The sequence below is a fragment of the Mus pahari genome, chromosome 6, assembly GCF_900095145.1.
Source record: "Mus pahari chromosome 6, PAHARI_EIJ_v1.1, whole genome shotgun sequence".
NCBI classification, from domain to species: domain Eukaryota; kingdom Metazoa; phylum Chordata; class Mammalia; order Rodentia; family Muridae; genus Mus; species Mus pahari.
Genome location: NC_034595.1, coordinates 75847057 through 75863641, shown reverse-complemented (window position 1 = coordinate 75863641; position 16585 = coordinate 75847057). Strand labels below are relative to the sequence as shown.

General features: G+C 45.6%; 1 protein-coding gene across 3 annotated transcripts in view; it reads right to left on the bottom strand.

Annotated features, from left to right (window-relative positions):
• The window catches only part of Inpp5b (inositol polyphosphate-5-phosphatase B), a 66682-nt gene that overhangs the window by 14573 nt on the left and 35524 nt on the right, over window positions 1-16585 (bottom strand). For all 3 annotated transcript variants that reach the window (XM_029540132.1, XM_029540133.1, XM_029540134.1), the window contains 9 exons: window positions 11495-11591; window positions 9043-9210; window positions 7284-7385; window positions 5658-5772; window positions 5193-5309; window positions 4230-4417; window positions 2947-3058; window positions 2001-2110; window positions 617-752 (listed from right to left, as the gene is read on the bottom strand). In XM_029540132.1, coding sequence (XP_029395992.1) covers window positions 617-752; window positions 2001-2110; window positions 2947-3058; window positions 4230-4417; window positions 5193-5309; window positions 5658-5772; window positions 7284-7385; window positions 9043-9210; window positions 11495-11591 — 1145 coding nt within the window. The remainder of the gene's footprint in view (window positions 1-616; window positions 753-2000; window positions 2111-2946; window positions 3059-4229; window positions 4418-5192; window positions 5310-5657; window positions 5773-7283; window positions 7386-9042; window positions 9211-11494; window positions 11592-16585) is intronic.

Genomic DNA, 16585 nt, shown 5'->3' with positions numbered 1-16585 from the left:
AGAGAGAGAGAGAGAGAGAGAGAGAGAGAGAGAGAGAGCCTAAGATGGGGCTGTAGACAAGGCTGTAGGACATTTTCTTAATTAGTGATTGATGAGGGATGCAGGGACACACCCCTGGGCTGGTGGTCCTGGTTGTATGAAGAAAGCAGGCTGAGCGACTCATGAGAACCTTCTCCGTGTCCTTTGTATCAGCTCCTGCCTCCAGATTCCTGCCCTGTTTGAGTTCCTGTCCTAACTTCCTCCTCTGATAAACTGGGATGTAAGCTAAACAAACCTTTTCCTCCCTAAGTTGCTTTGGTTATGTTTTATCACAGCAACAGTAACCCTGACTAAGAGGGTGTTTTGCCTCCATGCATGCCTGTGTACCACACGCATGCAATTCCTGCAGAGGCCACTGGATCCCCTGGAGCTGGAGTTACAGATGATTCTGCGCAGGGCAACACGCTCGGAACTGAACTTAGAGCCTCTGGAAGAGCAGCAAGGGCTTTTAATATCCAAGTCATCTCTCCAGGACCTTAAACAATTCCTAAAAGGAGCTTCCTCATATTCAAGGCTAAGAGAAGGAGATCAGAAAGACAAAAGGCAGCCCTGGTGTAAAAACCAGCTGCCCACCTACCCCAATGTCAAACACTGAGCTGACAGGCTTGTGGTCACTGGTCTTCAAGGCCATGTGGCTCTGGTAACTCAGCTGAGTGATGTTCTTTCCTTTCCACAGGACTCGGTCACACCAGGCAGGTGCACGACACTTCTCACTGAAATACAAAGTGCACGCTGGTATGCTCAGAGAAACATCACGCCCCACTGTTCAGTGATTGGCAAGGCTCCAGCAGGGAGCCACGAGGCAGAGCCTTCACATCCATGCAGCCAGAGGCTTTCCTATGGGTATCATCCACAGCAACTATGAAAGCTCCAACAAGCAGTTCAGCTGACTCCATGCTCTGCCCTGTCCTGAGGAAGGTGGAGAGAAAGCGAGAAAGCAACAGGAGAATAAGCACCTTATAGTCCTGAACAGAAAGTGCTTAAGGGAACAGGCTGTGAATTTCTGCTGCCTCGCTTCAAATTCTGCTTGGGAGATTCTTGGACTTTGTGTGCCACAGTTCGCAGTCTCATAATAAACCAAATATACCCCAATGAGTTCTTTAACAAGTTGGAATGAGATATACAAATCAAATATATCCAGCAGTATGTGGCATACTGTAAAAATTATTAAAGAATTATTAACTATGGAGCTGGAGAGATGGCTTAGAGGTTAAGAGCACTAGCTGCTCTTCCAAAGATCTTGAGTTCAAGTCCTTGCAGCCACATGACAGCTCACAACCATCTACAATGAGATCTGATGCCATCTTTCTGGCATACAGGCATGCATGCAGACAGAACACTGTATACATAATAAATAAATCTAAGAGGAAAGGAAGGAAAGAAAGAAGGGAAGGAGGGAGAGAGGGAGGGGGGGAAGGGAGGGAGAGAATATTAACTAATATGTCAAGACCAAGTACAAGCTTAGCTGGAATCATCACATTACCTTAAACACAGTTCAAAGTCAATTGGTGAGCTGGAGAGATTGCTCAGCAGTTAAGAGCACTTGCTGCTCTTACAGAGGACCTGGGTTCAGTTCCCAGCACCCACATGATGGCTTACAACCAGCTGGAGTTATAACTCTAGTTCCAGGGTATCTGGCACCCTCTTCTGGCTTCTGCAGACACCAGGCCTGCATACAGTGCACATACACTTATGCAGACAAAGACACACACACACACATAATAAAAACAAATACATCTTTTAAAAAGGGAAAGGAAAGTCAATCCATCATGGAACAACACCTAAGGCAATGAGAAAGAAGTAATGTGGAAATGTAGTGGGCTTAGAGAGGAAATATTCGGCCACCACTGACACATGGAGATTCATAAGGACCTTATGTTCTTCAGGTCCACAAGGGCCAGTGCTTCCCAGAGTTCGTGAGTTTCCATTTCCCTAGCCCCCTGAAATGACCTCATACCCACCTGGTATCCCAGTCGTCAGAGCCAGGATCGTACTTGTAAGTAGGCTGGAATGTAATCTCACCCTCAGTGAAGTCTTCAAAGATGGTCTTGGCAGCTACCTGGATTTTCAGCTGTACAAAAGAAGAGGAAAAAGCCTTCAGGATGAAGGGTCAAACCTGGGAATCGTGGAGGCCACGACATCAATCCATAGCCCAAGTCCTACCTGAAAGAGAAAGAGAAAACTACTCCTATACCATGCATCAATAAAGAAATGACTTCATAAAGAGAGACAGAAAGTTAAGATTCTTCCCCTTCAGGAGTTCTGTGCTGGGAAAGAGATGGAGAATCGAAGGATTTAGACCTAATGATGCCAAGGCTGTCAAGAGCAGGAGAAGAGCTCAGACAGAAAAGAAAGAAAGCTTCGGCGTCCTGGACAGTTCTGAGCACTTGCTAAGCCTCAAATCTACTGAGGAGAGCCAAGAAAGTCAGACGCAGGCTTCTCTCAGCCTGTGAAGCGGCCGGTGCTCTCAGAAAGACATGCTACATCAAACGATGATAGGAACAGCAGGTTGCAGAACTGACTCACTGGAGTGAAGAGAAGACCTGAGAGAGTTTGCGCACAATGGAGAAAACTGCTGAGGAGGAAGAGGCAGGAGAACTTAATAATTCTTAAAGAGAATTATTAAGTTGCCTAAAATATACCAAGTAGTTTCTTTACTGAAGAAAAAAAAATGATAACATAAAGTCCTGTGTTCCCAACTCCTGATCTCCTGAGTGAATGAGAAAGTGTGTGTTCTTACTTCAAGGGAATCAAGGTGCTTCCAGGACAGCCCCGACTGAGAGAAATGCAGACAGAATGCAGCCCTGCGTGGACAGCATCAGGTCCTGGGGGAATCCTCCCAAGATGGTGGAGGAGAAACTAGGCTCTGTGCCCTCACAGTGGAGGAAACGTGGTAGCCATGTGTACCTGATCGTGCGCATACAGGGTTTGGAAGGCCTTCTCTTCCACGAGCCTTTTCACCTTTCCCACATCCAGCTCTTCTATTCTGTAGTTGAGGTCCCCCAGCCACAAGATCACACTGTGAGGGCAGAGCACAGAGGGGACAGGGTTTAGGAAGGGCTTTCACCCTCCCTATCCAGGACACATTGGACAGAAGCCCCACGGTGGGACAGTGACTTAGCTGTTACAGAATTTTCCTTCCCACCCACATCTAATGCACTGCTGACTTGATTGTCACAAAGGGCCAGTCACCCAGGGATCCTGTGCTACATTCCAGACCACAAATGTACTCTTAGCCTGTGTCTAGATCGATTTTCTGAAGCGAAGCTCGATTTGAACAGTAGAGCCTGGATTCACCCACCACATCATGGCCGGCTTACTCTGAACTCCTGGGATGTGCTATGTCCCATGGTCCATTTCACCTGTTGCTGCTTCCTAATGACATCAGGCACGCCATGAACTCTACTGCTCTACTTGAAGCCAACAGTAAGTCACTAAGTAACCTGCCTAGCAGTGTACACTCTCTCCAACAGATGCACCCTCACCCTAAAAGCAGACAAAGCTGCCAGCTGCATCGTCACAGTGGAGAAGACAGGATCCCTATAGCAACCCTGGAGAAGACCAGCCATCCAGTCAGCTTCCAAAATACCAACAAGCCAGAGTCAGTACCACTGCTTTGCACAGGACCCAGGGGCTTCCTCTTTATAAAAGAAGTTCCAAAAACTTTAACTGCGATCATAAAGTCTGAAAAATCCAAGGCTTTGAAATTTGACAAGTAGCAAGCTTTGGTGATAAATAAAATAAAAGGGAACAAGCAAAACTAGTGCAGTCTGCTCTATGAGGTTGGCACTCTGGTTTTGACATTGGAATCAAGGAGAAATGAGCAAGGGCAGGCACAAAGCACCAGGCCCCACTCTCAAGTGTGCGTGCTCTGGAAGGACAGACAGATGTGGAAACCTATGACAGTGCTCCAAACTGCGATCAGATGACAGCTCTTGGGCTGCACTGCCTCATGGTGCTCGATCAAGACAGATTTCTAGGCGAATAAACCCTATGCCTCTCCAAGGACAAAGGGTGCTTGGTAATGGTGCTTCAGGTCTTCCAGATGATAATTTAGGAAGCCAGGAATTTCCAAGAAACAAATAAGAGCTGGCAGACACCCATCCTTCAGCACTTGAGTCCCAGGCACAATGGAGACCCCAGTCTGGCAGTCATAGGCAGGGACAAGGAGGAGAGAAACTCATACTCACTCATGCTTGTTAATGGTGAGAGGGGGTTGGCTCGGGTCCACCTGAGAGAACTGCATTCGAGAACAAATGTCTCTGTAGTCTTGGTTCCTCCTCTCGTACTCCTCTGTGTGGGCTGCCAGGTGGGAATTGACAACGCAGATGCTGGTGTTGTGCAGCTGGAACCTGACCGCCACTCCTCCTTTGTTACCCTATTGAAAGGACTTCCCCTCAGTCACTTAAACTCAAGACTTTCAGAATAGTTTCTCTTTGTCTTCAGAATCATTATTATCCATATCTTATAGATAGGAATACAAATCTCTAGGGGCTGGAGAGATGGCTCAGCGGTTAAGAGAACTGACTGCTCTTCCAGAGGTCCTGAGTTCAATTCCCAGCAACCATATGATGGTTCACAACCATCTGTAATGGGATCTGATGCCTTCTTCTGGTATGTCTAAAGACAGCAGTGTACTCACATTAAATAAATAAATAAATAAATCCTTAAAAAAAAAAAAAAAAAGAATACAAATTTCCAAGCAAAATGCCTAGGCATTTCTGTAAAAGACTCAAGCCAGAGCCCGCCTCTCTCAGCCTTCTGTTCTTGTGTCTGTATCCCTGGTGAGGCAGCTGCATGCCCAGCTCAGGCCTTGCAAGAGGATCCAAGGCCAGGACTCCAGAAGCCTCAAGAAAAAGAGGAAATTACAAAGCTATGGGGCTCAGTTTTCCTTGGTGGCCAAAACAGTGTCTGTAGCATGCTACATAGTATACTCCTATCAACCAGAGGCTCAGGCACTAACTCCCAGGATGAAGAATGCACTGGCTGGATTTTTAAGCTGTTTATTCAATCCGGCCCTGCTTGTGGGCACAGCTCATCCTGCAACAGCAGCATCTTAGGTGGGTTTAACAGCTCTTGCATCATCAGAAGCCGAGTCAAATCATTAGGGGTCAAGGTCCTCTATGTGCTGTAGGGAATTATCAAGGACTCACCATCCTCCCCATGATTCCTGTCCCCACGGTCTCAGCTTCCACTTCTGAGATATAGGCTGCGTGTTCCTGTTTGATGTACAGCAACAACATAATCCCAACCAGTCGGATGAGCTTCACCTGGAACACAGAGCCCAATTCTCAAGTGATGGCTGCCACAGACAGAAGTTCAAAACCAGAATTCCCCAAGGGAAATGTGGTGGGAGATCTGGCTAAGCCACTAACACACCTCTTCCTCCAGGCCAGGGCACATGCACATGGTAGTCTGTTCCACTCACTGAGCATGCTACATGATACCCTAACCCACTTAGAAGTGTCAAGACCCTGAGTCTTTCATTCAGACAGGCTCCTCTGGAGGACTGTGGGGTTGAACAATACACACACACACACACACACACACACACACACACACACACACACACAATGTTTACTGAACATTTATCTCAGACTTGCAGGCCCCTCACTTACCTTTGCGTACTTGGCGTCTGGGTGAAGGCTTTCTGATACAGCCTTAAACCACTCCTCCTCCTTTGGGGTATCGTGAAAAAAGAAGGCTTCCTTACTCAGATCGAGCTCCTGGAACCTATTGGAGAGGCAACCAATGAACCAGAGAAAGGCCGCATGCAGGTAACACCTCCCAAATCTACTCAGGCGCTCAGGTCCCAGCTCTCATACTGAATGGCAGGACCCTCAGGGGATAAAAACGAACAGAACCAAAGAACTGAAAGTTGTGGGACTTACTGGGCACTTCTCTAAACATGAGCTCATTTCCTCTCCAGGACCTGGCCACTGGACGAGTTAGAAGCATCCCTCCATCCCCATTTTACACATGTAATCCTTAGGTCAACAAAGACTATTTGGTAAATTGGAGTTGGAATCTGGGTCCATGTTTTGTTTGGTTTGGTCTGGTCTATAGAAACTCCACGGTTTAGCTCTGTCCCCTATGTTATTCAGGCTCCCACCGTGACTCCCACCAGCTGTACCCAGGACTGTCAGGCAAGGATAGTGTGGAGAGCTGAGTGTGGGCTCCGTAGGAAAGCACATGCCTCTCACGTTTTAGTGCCCTGTGTTTAATCCACAGCATTGCAAAAACAAGAAAGAAAGAAAGAAAGAAAGAAAGAAAGAAAGAAAGAAAGAAAGAAAGAAAGAAAGAAAGAAAGAAAGAAGGAAGAGAGAGAGAGAGAGAAAGAAAGAAAGAAAGAAAGAAAGAAAGAAAGAAAGAAAGAAAGAAAGAAAGAAGAAAGCAAGCAAGCAAAGAGAAAAAACCTCTCACGTTTTAGTGCCCTGTGTTTAATCCATAGCATTGCAAAAACAAGAAAGAAAGAAAGAAAGAAAGAAAGAAAGAAAGAAAGAAAGAAAGAAAGAAAGAAAGAAAGAAAGAAAGAAGAAAGCAAGCAAGCAAAGAGAAAAAACAAGCCAGGTATGATGGTGCACACCTATAATGCCACCACTTGCATGCAGAGGCGGAGGGCCAGCCTGGTCCACATAGCAAGTTCTAAACCAACCAGTACTACATAGTGAAACCTTTTCTCAAAACTATAAAACGAGGGGCTGAGAAGATGACCCAGTATGCAAAGGCAGAGGTATGCAGATCTCTGTGACTTCAAGGCGACCTGGTCAACATAACCTCCAGGCCAAATCCCAGACTAGAGAGACAGACCCTGTCTATTTGTCTGTCTCTCTTATTCCTGGGGAATAACAGACTGACTCACTACTGGCTTCCACTTTCATGCATGTACATACACACATATGCACATTCATAAACCTGACTGATGAGACTTTAGTGAACCTTCCTTCCTTGGCAAAAAAATATTCTTTGCTTTGTAACGAAAACTGTTGAATGTCAAGTAATGACACACCAATTCCTAACAGAAGGTTATACTAAATTTGTATCAGCATTTAAATACCAAGCACAGGACGTGGCCAGACCTCTGTGTATCAAAATAACACAGAACAGAGACACAGCTGCCACTGAGCTGAGCTCAGGTTTCAATCCCTTCACCCGCCACAAAGACTCAGCTCGACTCAACCCCTGTTCCTTCAGCACGGCTCTCTGGTCCTAAGACCTGGGAGAATGGAGGAGAATGCACTCACCCTACACAGTACACATCGGGGGCCTGGACGCTGTGGCTCAGCCAGGGCCGGAGACATTCTTTGGGGGACTGTCCATTCACATTGTAGGTTCCCACAAAAAACCTGTTGCCAGAGAGGTTCAATCAATGATTCAGAAACAGAAAGTCAAGGCTCAGTCATTATGGGATGACATTTTGAGACATAAGAAATGCCCTGTTTAATCTAGACCAATGACTATGGCACCAAAGGGTGATCGACAGTCTGCCTGATTTGATAGCTGCAAATGATATAGGTCTTCTCTGACCCAGGTGTGGTGGTATGCACTTATAGTCCCAGCACTTGAGACAGTGAGGCAGGAGGACTGCTGTGAGTTCAAGACCAACTTGGGCTGCATGCTGAGTTTACAGCAACCATGGCTTCCTGGTGAGAGAATGTCTCAAATAAACAGATAGCTAGATAGGTAGGCAGGTAAGTAAGTAGGTAGGTGGGTGGAGAGAGAGAGAAAAACAGAGAGAGAGAGAGAGAGAGAGAGAGAGAGAGAGAGAGAGAGAGAGAGAGAGAGAGAGGGAGAGAAAGTAGGTAGATAGGTAGAGCAAGCAAGCTATTAAACAGCCATTGTGGGTGCCACCAAATGTTTGCCTTGTGGGTGCTATTGTAAGGAAAACCATGCAAAGTGGCACCAGTGGTCAGAGGTCATTCCTTCCCCATATGCCTAGAAACGATGTTAGTTTACCTTATAGTCCCAGCGCAATGGTTTTTAAAGCTCCAGAACTCTGAATGCTTTATTCCTTTAGTGTTCAGTGAGCCCAGCTAACAGGATTACTGAACGTCAATGTTTTCTTCAAGGCCTGGACCGAGCAAGGGAATGGAAACCCAGGCAGGTACTCAAGGCTCGGGCACTGCCCTCTGCTCTGTCCTCCCCAGCCCTATGAACACTGCTGCAGCCATCTGCCCATCAGCCAAACAGCCTGCCCGTGGACGCGGGATGTCAGTCACCCAGCAAGGAAGGGTAAGCAGAAGTGGGGCACACTAGCATGTATCTGTGACCCTGGCAGAAGTGGGGCACACTAGCATGTATCTGTGATCCTAGCAGAAGTGGGGCACACTAGCATGTATCTGTGACCCTAGCAGAAGTGGGACACACTAGCATGTATCTGTGACCCTGGCATTTGTACGGCTGAGACAGGAGGATGACTTGATCCTTTACACTCTAGACCAAGCTGGGATACCTGATGCCCTATCCCACAAACCCCCTAAGCAGTGAACACAATGATACTCTTTGAAACGGGAAAATGGGCTGGAGAGATGGCTCAGGGGTTAAGAACACTAGCTGCTCTTCCAGAGGTCCTGAGTTCAATTCCCAGCAACCACATGGCGGCTCACAAACATCTGTAATGGGCATCCGATGTCCCCTTCTGGGGTATCTGAAGACAGCTACAGTGTATTTGTACAGATAAAATAAATAAATAACTCTTTAAAAAAAAAAAAGAAAAAGAAGAGAAAAGAAAAGAAGAAAAGGAAAAACATCTAACAGAATAATTTGCTTCCAAATCCAAGGTATGTGAGGCAGATGCTGAAGTTCCAGAGAGCAGAATGGTCATTTTGCCTTGAAAAACCATCAATGCACACCTTTCGTCCTAGCACTCCATAAGCTGAGGCAGGCAGATCTCTGTGATTTTGAGGCCAGCCTGGTCTACAGAATGAGTTCCATGCCAGCCAGGACTACACAGAGACACCCTGTCTCAAAGGAAATAAAACTATGGAGAACCTAGTTAGCTACCTGAAGTTCTGGATGTAGGTATAATTCTCTTCCTTCTGCATGAGGTGTGATTTCACGATTGTGTCTCGAAGCCCAAACTTCTGCACGGATAAAATGTGAGCCTTGTCCGACACTGTGATTGTGGAGGAGCGAACCATGTCAGAAATTTCAGACTTAGATTTATTTTGTCTGGAAAAATAAAAGCATTTTAATCATATTTTGAGTATGGTATGGAAAAGAAATATAAAACTAGATGTTCTCACACATTAGCACCTGTATCACAGAACAAAAGAGGCCTAAGTTAAACTTATTTGCTAATAACAAATGAGAGATTAAGCTGATAGGTCGATTATACCATTTCAAAAGCCCATTCCAGGCCCTAGCTCTCTTCCTGTTGCCTATGGATGAGAGTGTAGCTCTCAAGTACTGCCTCAGTGTCTGCCTGCATGCCGCCATGCTGTCTACTATAATGATAGTGGACTAAAGCTCTGAAACTGTAAACAACCCCCAATTAGATGCTTTCTTCTATAAGAGTTGCTGTGATCATAGAGTCTCTTTACAGCAACAGAACTAAGAGACCACCTGCGTATTAACAGCACCACTGTTATTTGCATATCAAGTAAGGTTACATAAGACTATATAGCATGGTGACTGTCTTAGGGTTTTATTGCTGTGAAGAGACACTATGACCATGGCAACTCTTATAAATAAAAACATTTCATTGGAGCTGGCTTACAGTTCAGAGGTTTAGTCCATCTTCACTGTGGCAGGCAGAATGGTCGTATGCAGGCAAACACGGGGTGCTGGAGAAGTAGTTGTGAGTTCTACATCCAGATCTGGAGGCAGCAGAAAGAGACAGTGACACACTGCCCAGGCTTGAGCATCTGAGGCCTTAAAAGCCCATCTCTAGTGACACACTTCTTCCAACAGGGCCACACCTCCTAATAGTACCACTCCCCATGTGTCTATGGGGGCCATTTTTTTTTAACCTGCCACATCTGCTCATGTTAATCTCAGTACTAGGGAGGCAGAGGCAGGGCTATTCTTATCAATGTATCAAACTCTAGGCTAGCCAGGACTATATAGTGAGACCCTGTCTCAATAAGGGTTGGGGGGTGCCTGGAGAGATGGTTCAGTGGTTAAGAGCACTTGCTGCTCTTGTGAAAAAACCAGGTTCAGTTCCCAGCACCCACATGGTGGCTTACAGCCATCCATGACTCCAGTGCCAGTGTATCTGGCACATTCTTCCAATCTCTGAGGGCATAAGACACATAAGAATCACTAAATATAATTATGCATAGAGTGGAAGGAGTGAAGAAAAATAAGCTTTCTAAGGCAGAAGGTATGAAAAGAATATGAGGGTAAAATAAAACATGTTCAGTCTCCTATATTATTGTTTGATTTAAAACAGGGTTTTGCTGGGTGGAGGAATGGCCTGGAACTCAGTGTGTAGACCTAGCTGTCCACCTGCTTCTGTGCCAGGTTTAACTTTTTAAAAATTATCTCTCTATCCTTCCCCACAACTATCTACCCCCCACCTCCCCTCCACTGTGTGTGTGTGTGTGTGTGTGTTTGTGTGTGTGTTTCCTCCTTCATCATTCTGCCAAGCCTTCAGACAAACTGGAATAGCTTTCTCCCTGAACCTGGGGCTCCTGTTTGTGAGCTAAGGTAGAAGCCAGCAAGTCCCAATGATCCTCCTGTCCCCGTACCTCAGTACCTCATCCCCAGTCCTGGGACATGGGTTACATATGTGTTCACTGAACAGCTAGTTTGTTACTCGGATGTTGGGATGCAGATCTGGGTCTCACAATTGCATCCTAATGCTCTAAACTGCCAAAGTATCCCTTCAGATCATTTCCTAAATCTCTACATGAGAGTTAGAGTGCTTGCAAGCTCAAGTTCTGAGGGGTTCCTGGCTATTGCAGGGCACTGGGTGCTCTATGTAAAAGAAAAAGAAAAAAAAAAAATCAACATGGGCTCTTGGAATCTGAACTCAGGTCCTCAAGTTGTGAGGCAGTGCTTTATCTACTGAGCCATCTTCTCTAGCCAGCCTATGTAGTCCCTTTTCTTTTTTTCAGACTGATTTTATTGTTTTTAAGTATGTGTGTGTCTCCATAAGGGTATGTACACATGAGTGCAGTCCCTAGACGGGAGCATCAGATCCCCTGGAGCTGCATGGTTACTGGGAAGTAACCCTGGGTCCTCTGTAAAAGCAGCCAGTGCTCTTAACTGCTGAGACGTCTCCACCCCCTTATGTAATTCCTTGTCACCTGGGTGTCTCAGCTATAAAACAGTAAAGTATGAAAGTCTCACATAGACAGCAGTCCTGTGAGAGCTCGCAGCTTGGCAAACACAGTAAGTCCGCCGTGTCCATACATTAGAAGGTTCTTAGGATTCAGCTACTTAAAACAATTTATGCATGGTGGGGCTGATTCTCACTGGAAGACATGCGGACAGAGGGGGGCTTGCGTACCTTGTGAGAGAGCTTTCTGGTTTCTCTGGACACCTGGCCCCGAAGGCTTGGTCCGGGCCCCTCCCATTTGGCCTGGAGCTGTCGACGTTAGACCCACCTAAAGAGAAGGAATTAAAGTATAGTATTGTGTTTGAGTACACAGACCACAGCTTCTCAGATGATAACTGGGAAATCCCTGGCAGTCTGCATCCTGCTCAGAAACTCCGCAAAGGCCCACACTGCTGTGCAGGTGCAGTCTCACAGGGCATGGCCAGAGGTGGAAAGGTAGCTCACCCGAATGGCTTTGCTGCTGAAAATAAAGCCATTTCAGCTACCCCACCCCACTCTAGGAACACAGATTACAGACATCAATTGCAGAAGACACTGTGTCTTCCTCATCCACCTGGATCTGCATATACACAGCACGGCCAACCTGAGATACATGATGAGACCCAATCTCAAAAATCTAAGGGCAACTTTCATGCCTTTAATCTCAGCACTCAGAAGACAGAAGCAGACAGATCTCTGAGTTCTAAGCTAGCCTGGTCTACTTAGTGAGTTCCAGACCAGTCGGAGCTATGTAGTGAGACTCGGGTTCAAAAAACAAAATAAACAAAAACAACAAAAACGTATAGGCTGGGGATGCCGCTGAACAGCAGAATGCTTACCAAGGTGTGCAAGGCCCTGAATTTGATCCCTAACACCATCAAAGGGAAAGGGAAAAAAAATCACTTAAAGACCGCAGGGACTCTTAGAGTGGAATGGAGAAAATGACACGGGCATCTGACTACATCAACGGGACCACCGTGCTGACAGGGATAAAGAAAGAAGTGTTAACCACAAAACTTTAGAGATGAGTAGCCTGTAGGCCTACTGGCAACTGGGAAACCACAGGTACAGTGCTCCAGCTCAGAATGCGGTTAAGACGGGGCACAGATTAACAACTATGGACCTGCTGCCCACCAGCGCCGAGGAAAGGGATGGTGAACGATGTAAGTCAGGTGACCCACTACTGAAGCAGGAAAGTTCAAACGAGCAAAGACAGTGAGCTAGAAAGATCCATGTGGCAATGGGTTAGACTTAGAAATGCCAGTACGAATTAGTAGTTACTTACTACACATGATTAGATATAGAAAGAACCACCTGCAACTCCAGCTATGCTGCTGGCCTCCCAGGGCACCTACAAACACAGATCATATACTCACACATATACACATGATTAAAACAAAATTAAAATCCACACAGGGCTGGGGATGTTGCTCAATTGCGAGAATGCTTGTCCAGATGCAAAGCCCTGGGTTCAGCCCCCAGAACCATATAAACTGGGTGTGGTCATTTATAACAACCCTAGCATTAGGGAGACAGAGGCTGGAAGATCACGAGTTCAAAATCACACTCAACTACACAGTGAATTTGAGTGTAGGCCACATGAGAACCTTTCTCAAAGGAGAAACTATGCCTTCCCCGCCCCTAACACACACATAGTCCTTTGCTGTCCTCCGAGAAGCAAGAATACACAAGAGCAGCATGCACAGCTGATGTGAGACCTTAGCTTCTAATACTGTTTTCCCAAACTGGGCTCCTAAGACATATTGCTTTATAAGGACTAAGAAGAAACGAAACACACAAAGTAAGCTTTAAATATCTGATACTGCTAAAAAGTAGGAAAGTGCTAAAAATATGTAAAATCATTATCATTATCATCATCATCATCATCATCATCATCAAGGGATGATAAAACAAATGAGAAGACATAAATATCCCAAAGAGAATTCCAAATAGCTCACATAGCAGCTTCCCCTTCATAGAGGAAGCTAACTCGATACTCCTTGGGGTGGACTGTGCGGAGTGACTTCCTTCCAAACTATGAAGCCCAAAAAGAAGGAAAGTCGGAGCTCTGTGGAACAGAAATGTGACAGGCACTTCCTCAGCTAGGTGGTCAAGGTTCACTGTGATAAGTCATGTTGATAACCTACATCTTGGATGGACAGACTGTTCCCTGCTTAAGGACAAAAGGAAGTACTCCTGAGAGCTGTTAAGGTCATCAAAAGCAAGGCAAGACTGAGAAACAGTCACAGATCAGAGGAAACTAAGGGGACACAGGACAGTTCAGTGTCATGGGGCTCCTGGATTGGACTATGGGTAGAAAGTCACTCGGTAAAAGTCCAAGGAAATCTGAGTGTGCACTTTGGTTAATAATAATTTGTTAGGACTGGAGAGATGGCTCAGGGGTTAAAAACACTGACTGCTCTTCCAGAGGTCCTGAGTTCAATTCCCAGCAACCACATAGTGGCTCACAACCATTCGTAATGGGATCCGATGCCCTCTTCTGGTGTATCTGAAGACAGCTACAGTGTACTCATATACATAAAATAATAATAATAATAATAATAATAATAACAACAACAACAACAACAATAGTCTGTCTACACAGATCTCATACTGTTAGCAAATGTGTCACTGCTAGTGCAAGACTGTGATTCAGGAAACTGATATGAACATCTTTTCTGTACTGTTTCCACAGAAAAATAAAACTGTTCTGACAGTTATGTGGCGCACAGTTTAATCCCAGCACTCAGAAGGCAGAGGCAGGCAGACCCTTCAATTCATTGCCAGCCTTGTCTATAGAGCAAGTTCCAGGACAGCCAGGGCTACATAGCAAAACCCTGTCTCAAAGAGAAAAAAAATAAAAAAAAAGAAAGAAAGAAAGTTCTAAAATATAATAGATTTTAGAGTTGGGAGCTGAGATCAAAACCTCATGAAAAGCTTCACCTCTGTCCAACCTCTGCTCCTGTCTGTGTCTTTTCAATCTTCTGTCCCCAGCCTCATCTCAGGCCTCGAGGGCCCAGCCTCCTCTCTAATCTTCCATTAACTGCTGCTCATGGTAACTGATAAGCACGTGGCTGGCCAAATGCCGCCCAGTTAGCACAGCCTGTAGCATCGTACACTTTCACCTCCTCCAGTGGGCAGCACTGCTTCCTTTGGGAGACCAGCCCTTGGAGATTCCTCCCTTTTTCCACCAGGTGCCCTAGTGAGGTCCTAAGCAAAGCCCCTCTTCCCTAGCTGTTCTCTTGTTCGGCTCCTAACCTCATTTGCCCTTGGAGTTTGACTGCTGGGGATTCAAACACTCTTAGCCATTGAGCATCGTCCCAGCCCTGGTCTCTGGATCTTAAAAACTAAACACAGGTCAATGGGTCAGGGTCTGTGTCTGTCTGTCTCTGTTTCTGTCTCTGTCTCTGTCTCTGTCTCTGTCTCTCTCTCTCTCTCTCTCTCTCATGTGTGGAAGGTCTTGCCTACATGTATGTATGTATGTGCACCACCTGTGTGCCTGGTGCCAGAGGAGATTAAAAGATAGCACAGAACCCCCTGGAACTAGAGTTAAAGGACGACTGTGAGCCATCATATGGAAACTAAACCCAGGTCCTCTGCAAGAGTGTCAAGTGCTCTTAACGCTAAGCCATCTCTCTAGCCCCTCCACATGGGTCCTTTGCTTCATAAATGCAATTGGGAGCCCAAGGTAGCCAGGCAAGGAGTGAGACTCTGTGGCTTGCCTTAAGAAAATGGCAGACAAGTTGCACATGGAGGAACTGTCAGCTTTGATAAGACCTTGCCTAGAAAAATGGAGATATGCTGTCCAGTGAGAGGCTCAGTAGGTAAAGGCTCTTGACAGCAAGCCTGACAATCTGAGTTCAATCCCCATAGGATGCACATGGAGAAAGGAGAATTATCCCCCGCAATTTTCCTCTGCTTTCCACATGTGTCCTGAGACAGTTTCCTTACATAGTGGCCTCAAACCCGTAAGGATCCACTTGGCCTCTGATTCCCAAGTACTAGGAATAAAGAACATATCACCATACCCAGCTTCAAAAAGTTTTGTTTTAGCCAAAACATTTTGTTTTGGTGGCGCATGCCTTTAGTCCCAGCACTTGGGAGGCAGAGGCCAGCCTGGGCTACAGAGCGAGTTCCAGGACAGCCAGGACTACACAGGAAAACCCTTTCTTGAAAAAACAAAAACAAAAACAAACAAATAAATAAAAAAGGAGGTAGGCAGATCTCTATGAGTTCAAGGCTACCAGGTCAATATAGTGAGTTCCAGGACAACCAGGGCCAGAGAGAGCTAAAGACCCTGCCTCAAAGACAGATAAAAATAAAATTAAAACAGTGATTCAGGAGAGTATCCTGCCCACCAGGGAGACCATCCAGCAGGAAAAGCAGAGTGAAGTTTTCTAAATCCTTAAGAATCTCCATCTACATGAAGTTATTGCTGCCCTAGTTCCATGTGGCCACAACCTCTTCTGCATGGAATGTGCCAACAAGATCTGTGAAAAGAGAACGCCATCATGTCCAGTTTGCCAGACAGCTGTTACTCAGGCAATCCAAATTCACTCTTAACTATATATAAATATATATATACACACACATAAATACTATATCTCTATATGGACTCATAAAGGCATGGGTATAATGATACCCCCAGTAAACTTCCTAATGAATTCTTATGACTGTTATCAGGCTTTATTGGGATTAGGCTAAAGTTGTTAGTACACTTATAAAAGGCTGCTATGGTAACACTAAACCTAAGTGGTCTCTTGTCTATTAGTTTGGTTTGAATTAATACTATCTTGTAGACTCAGAGACATGGCTTGTATAGGAATTGTTAAAGCTGAAGTTGTACTTGGCTGTGTAACCTAAGAGCAAAATGTATCCATCTGAGATTGTAGTCAGTGGGTCCCAGAGCCTAGCCACACTAAGAGTTTATGGAGGGTGCCTGGCATCTCAGATGACTGACACTTCCAGTGCTGCCTTCTTCACACTGCCAGTTTTGACAAAAACAGGTTTGTTTTTTTATTTTACAACAACTTCTGCCTAATTCTGCAGGATTGCAAGAAACTTTTTAAAGCATTGTGATTACTTACTAGTAATAATAGGGCTGATGGCAGTTTACTAGATCACTGGTTATAATTTGGGACAAAAACTGCTACATTGACTCTCATCTCGCCCAGAGTGCTCAAGGCTGGTATGTTGAGTGGATCAGGAATACAGTTGTTTGTTTTTGATTGTGAATTCCTGCCCATTGCCTCTCTCAGTGAATGTGGAAATGGCCGCCTGGGT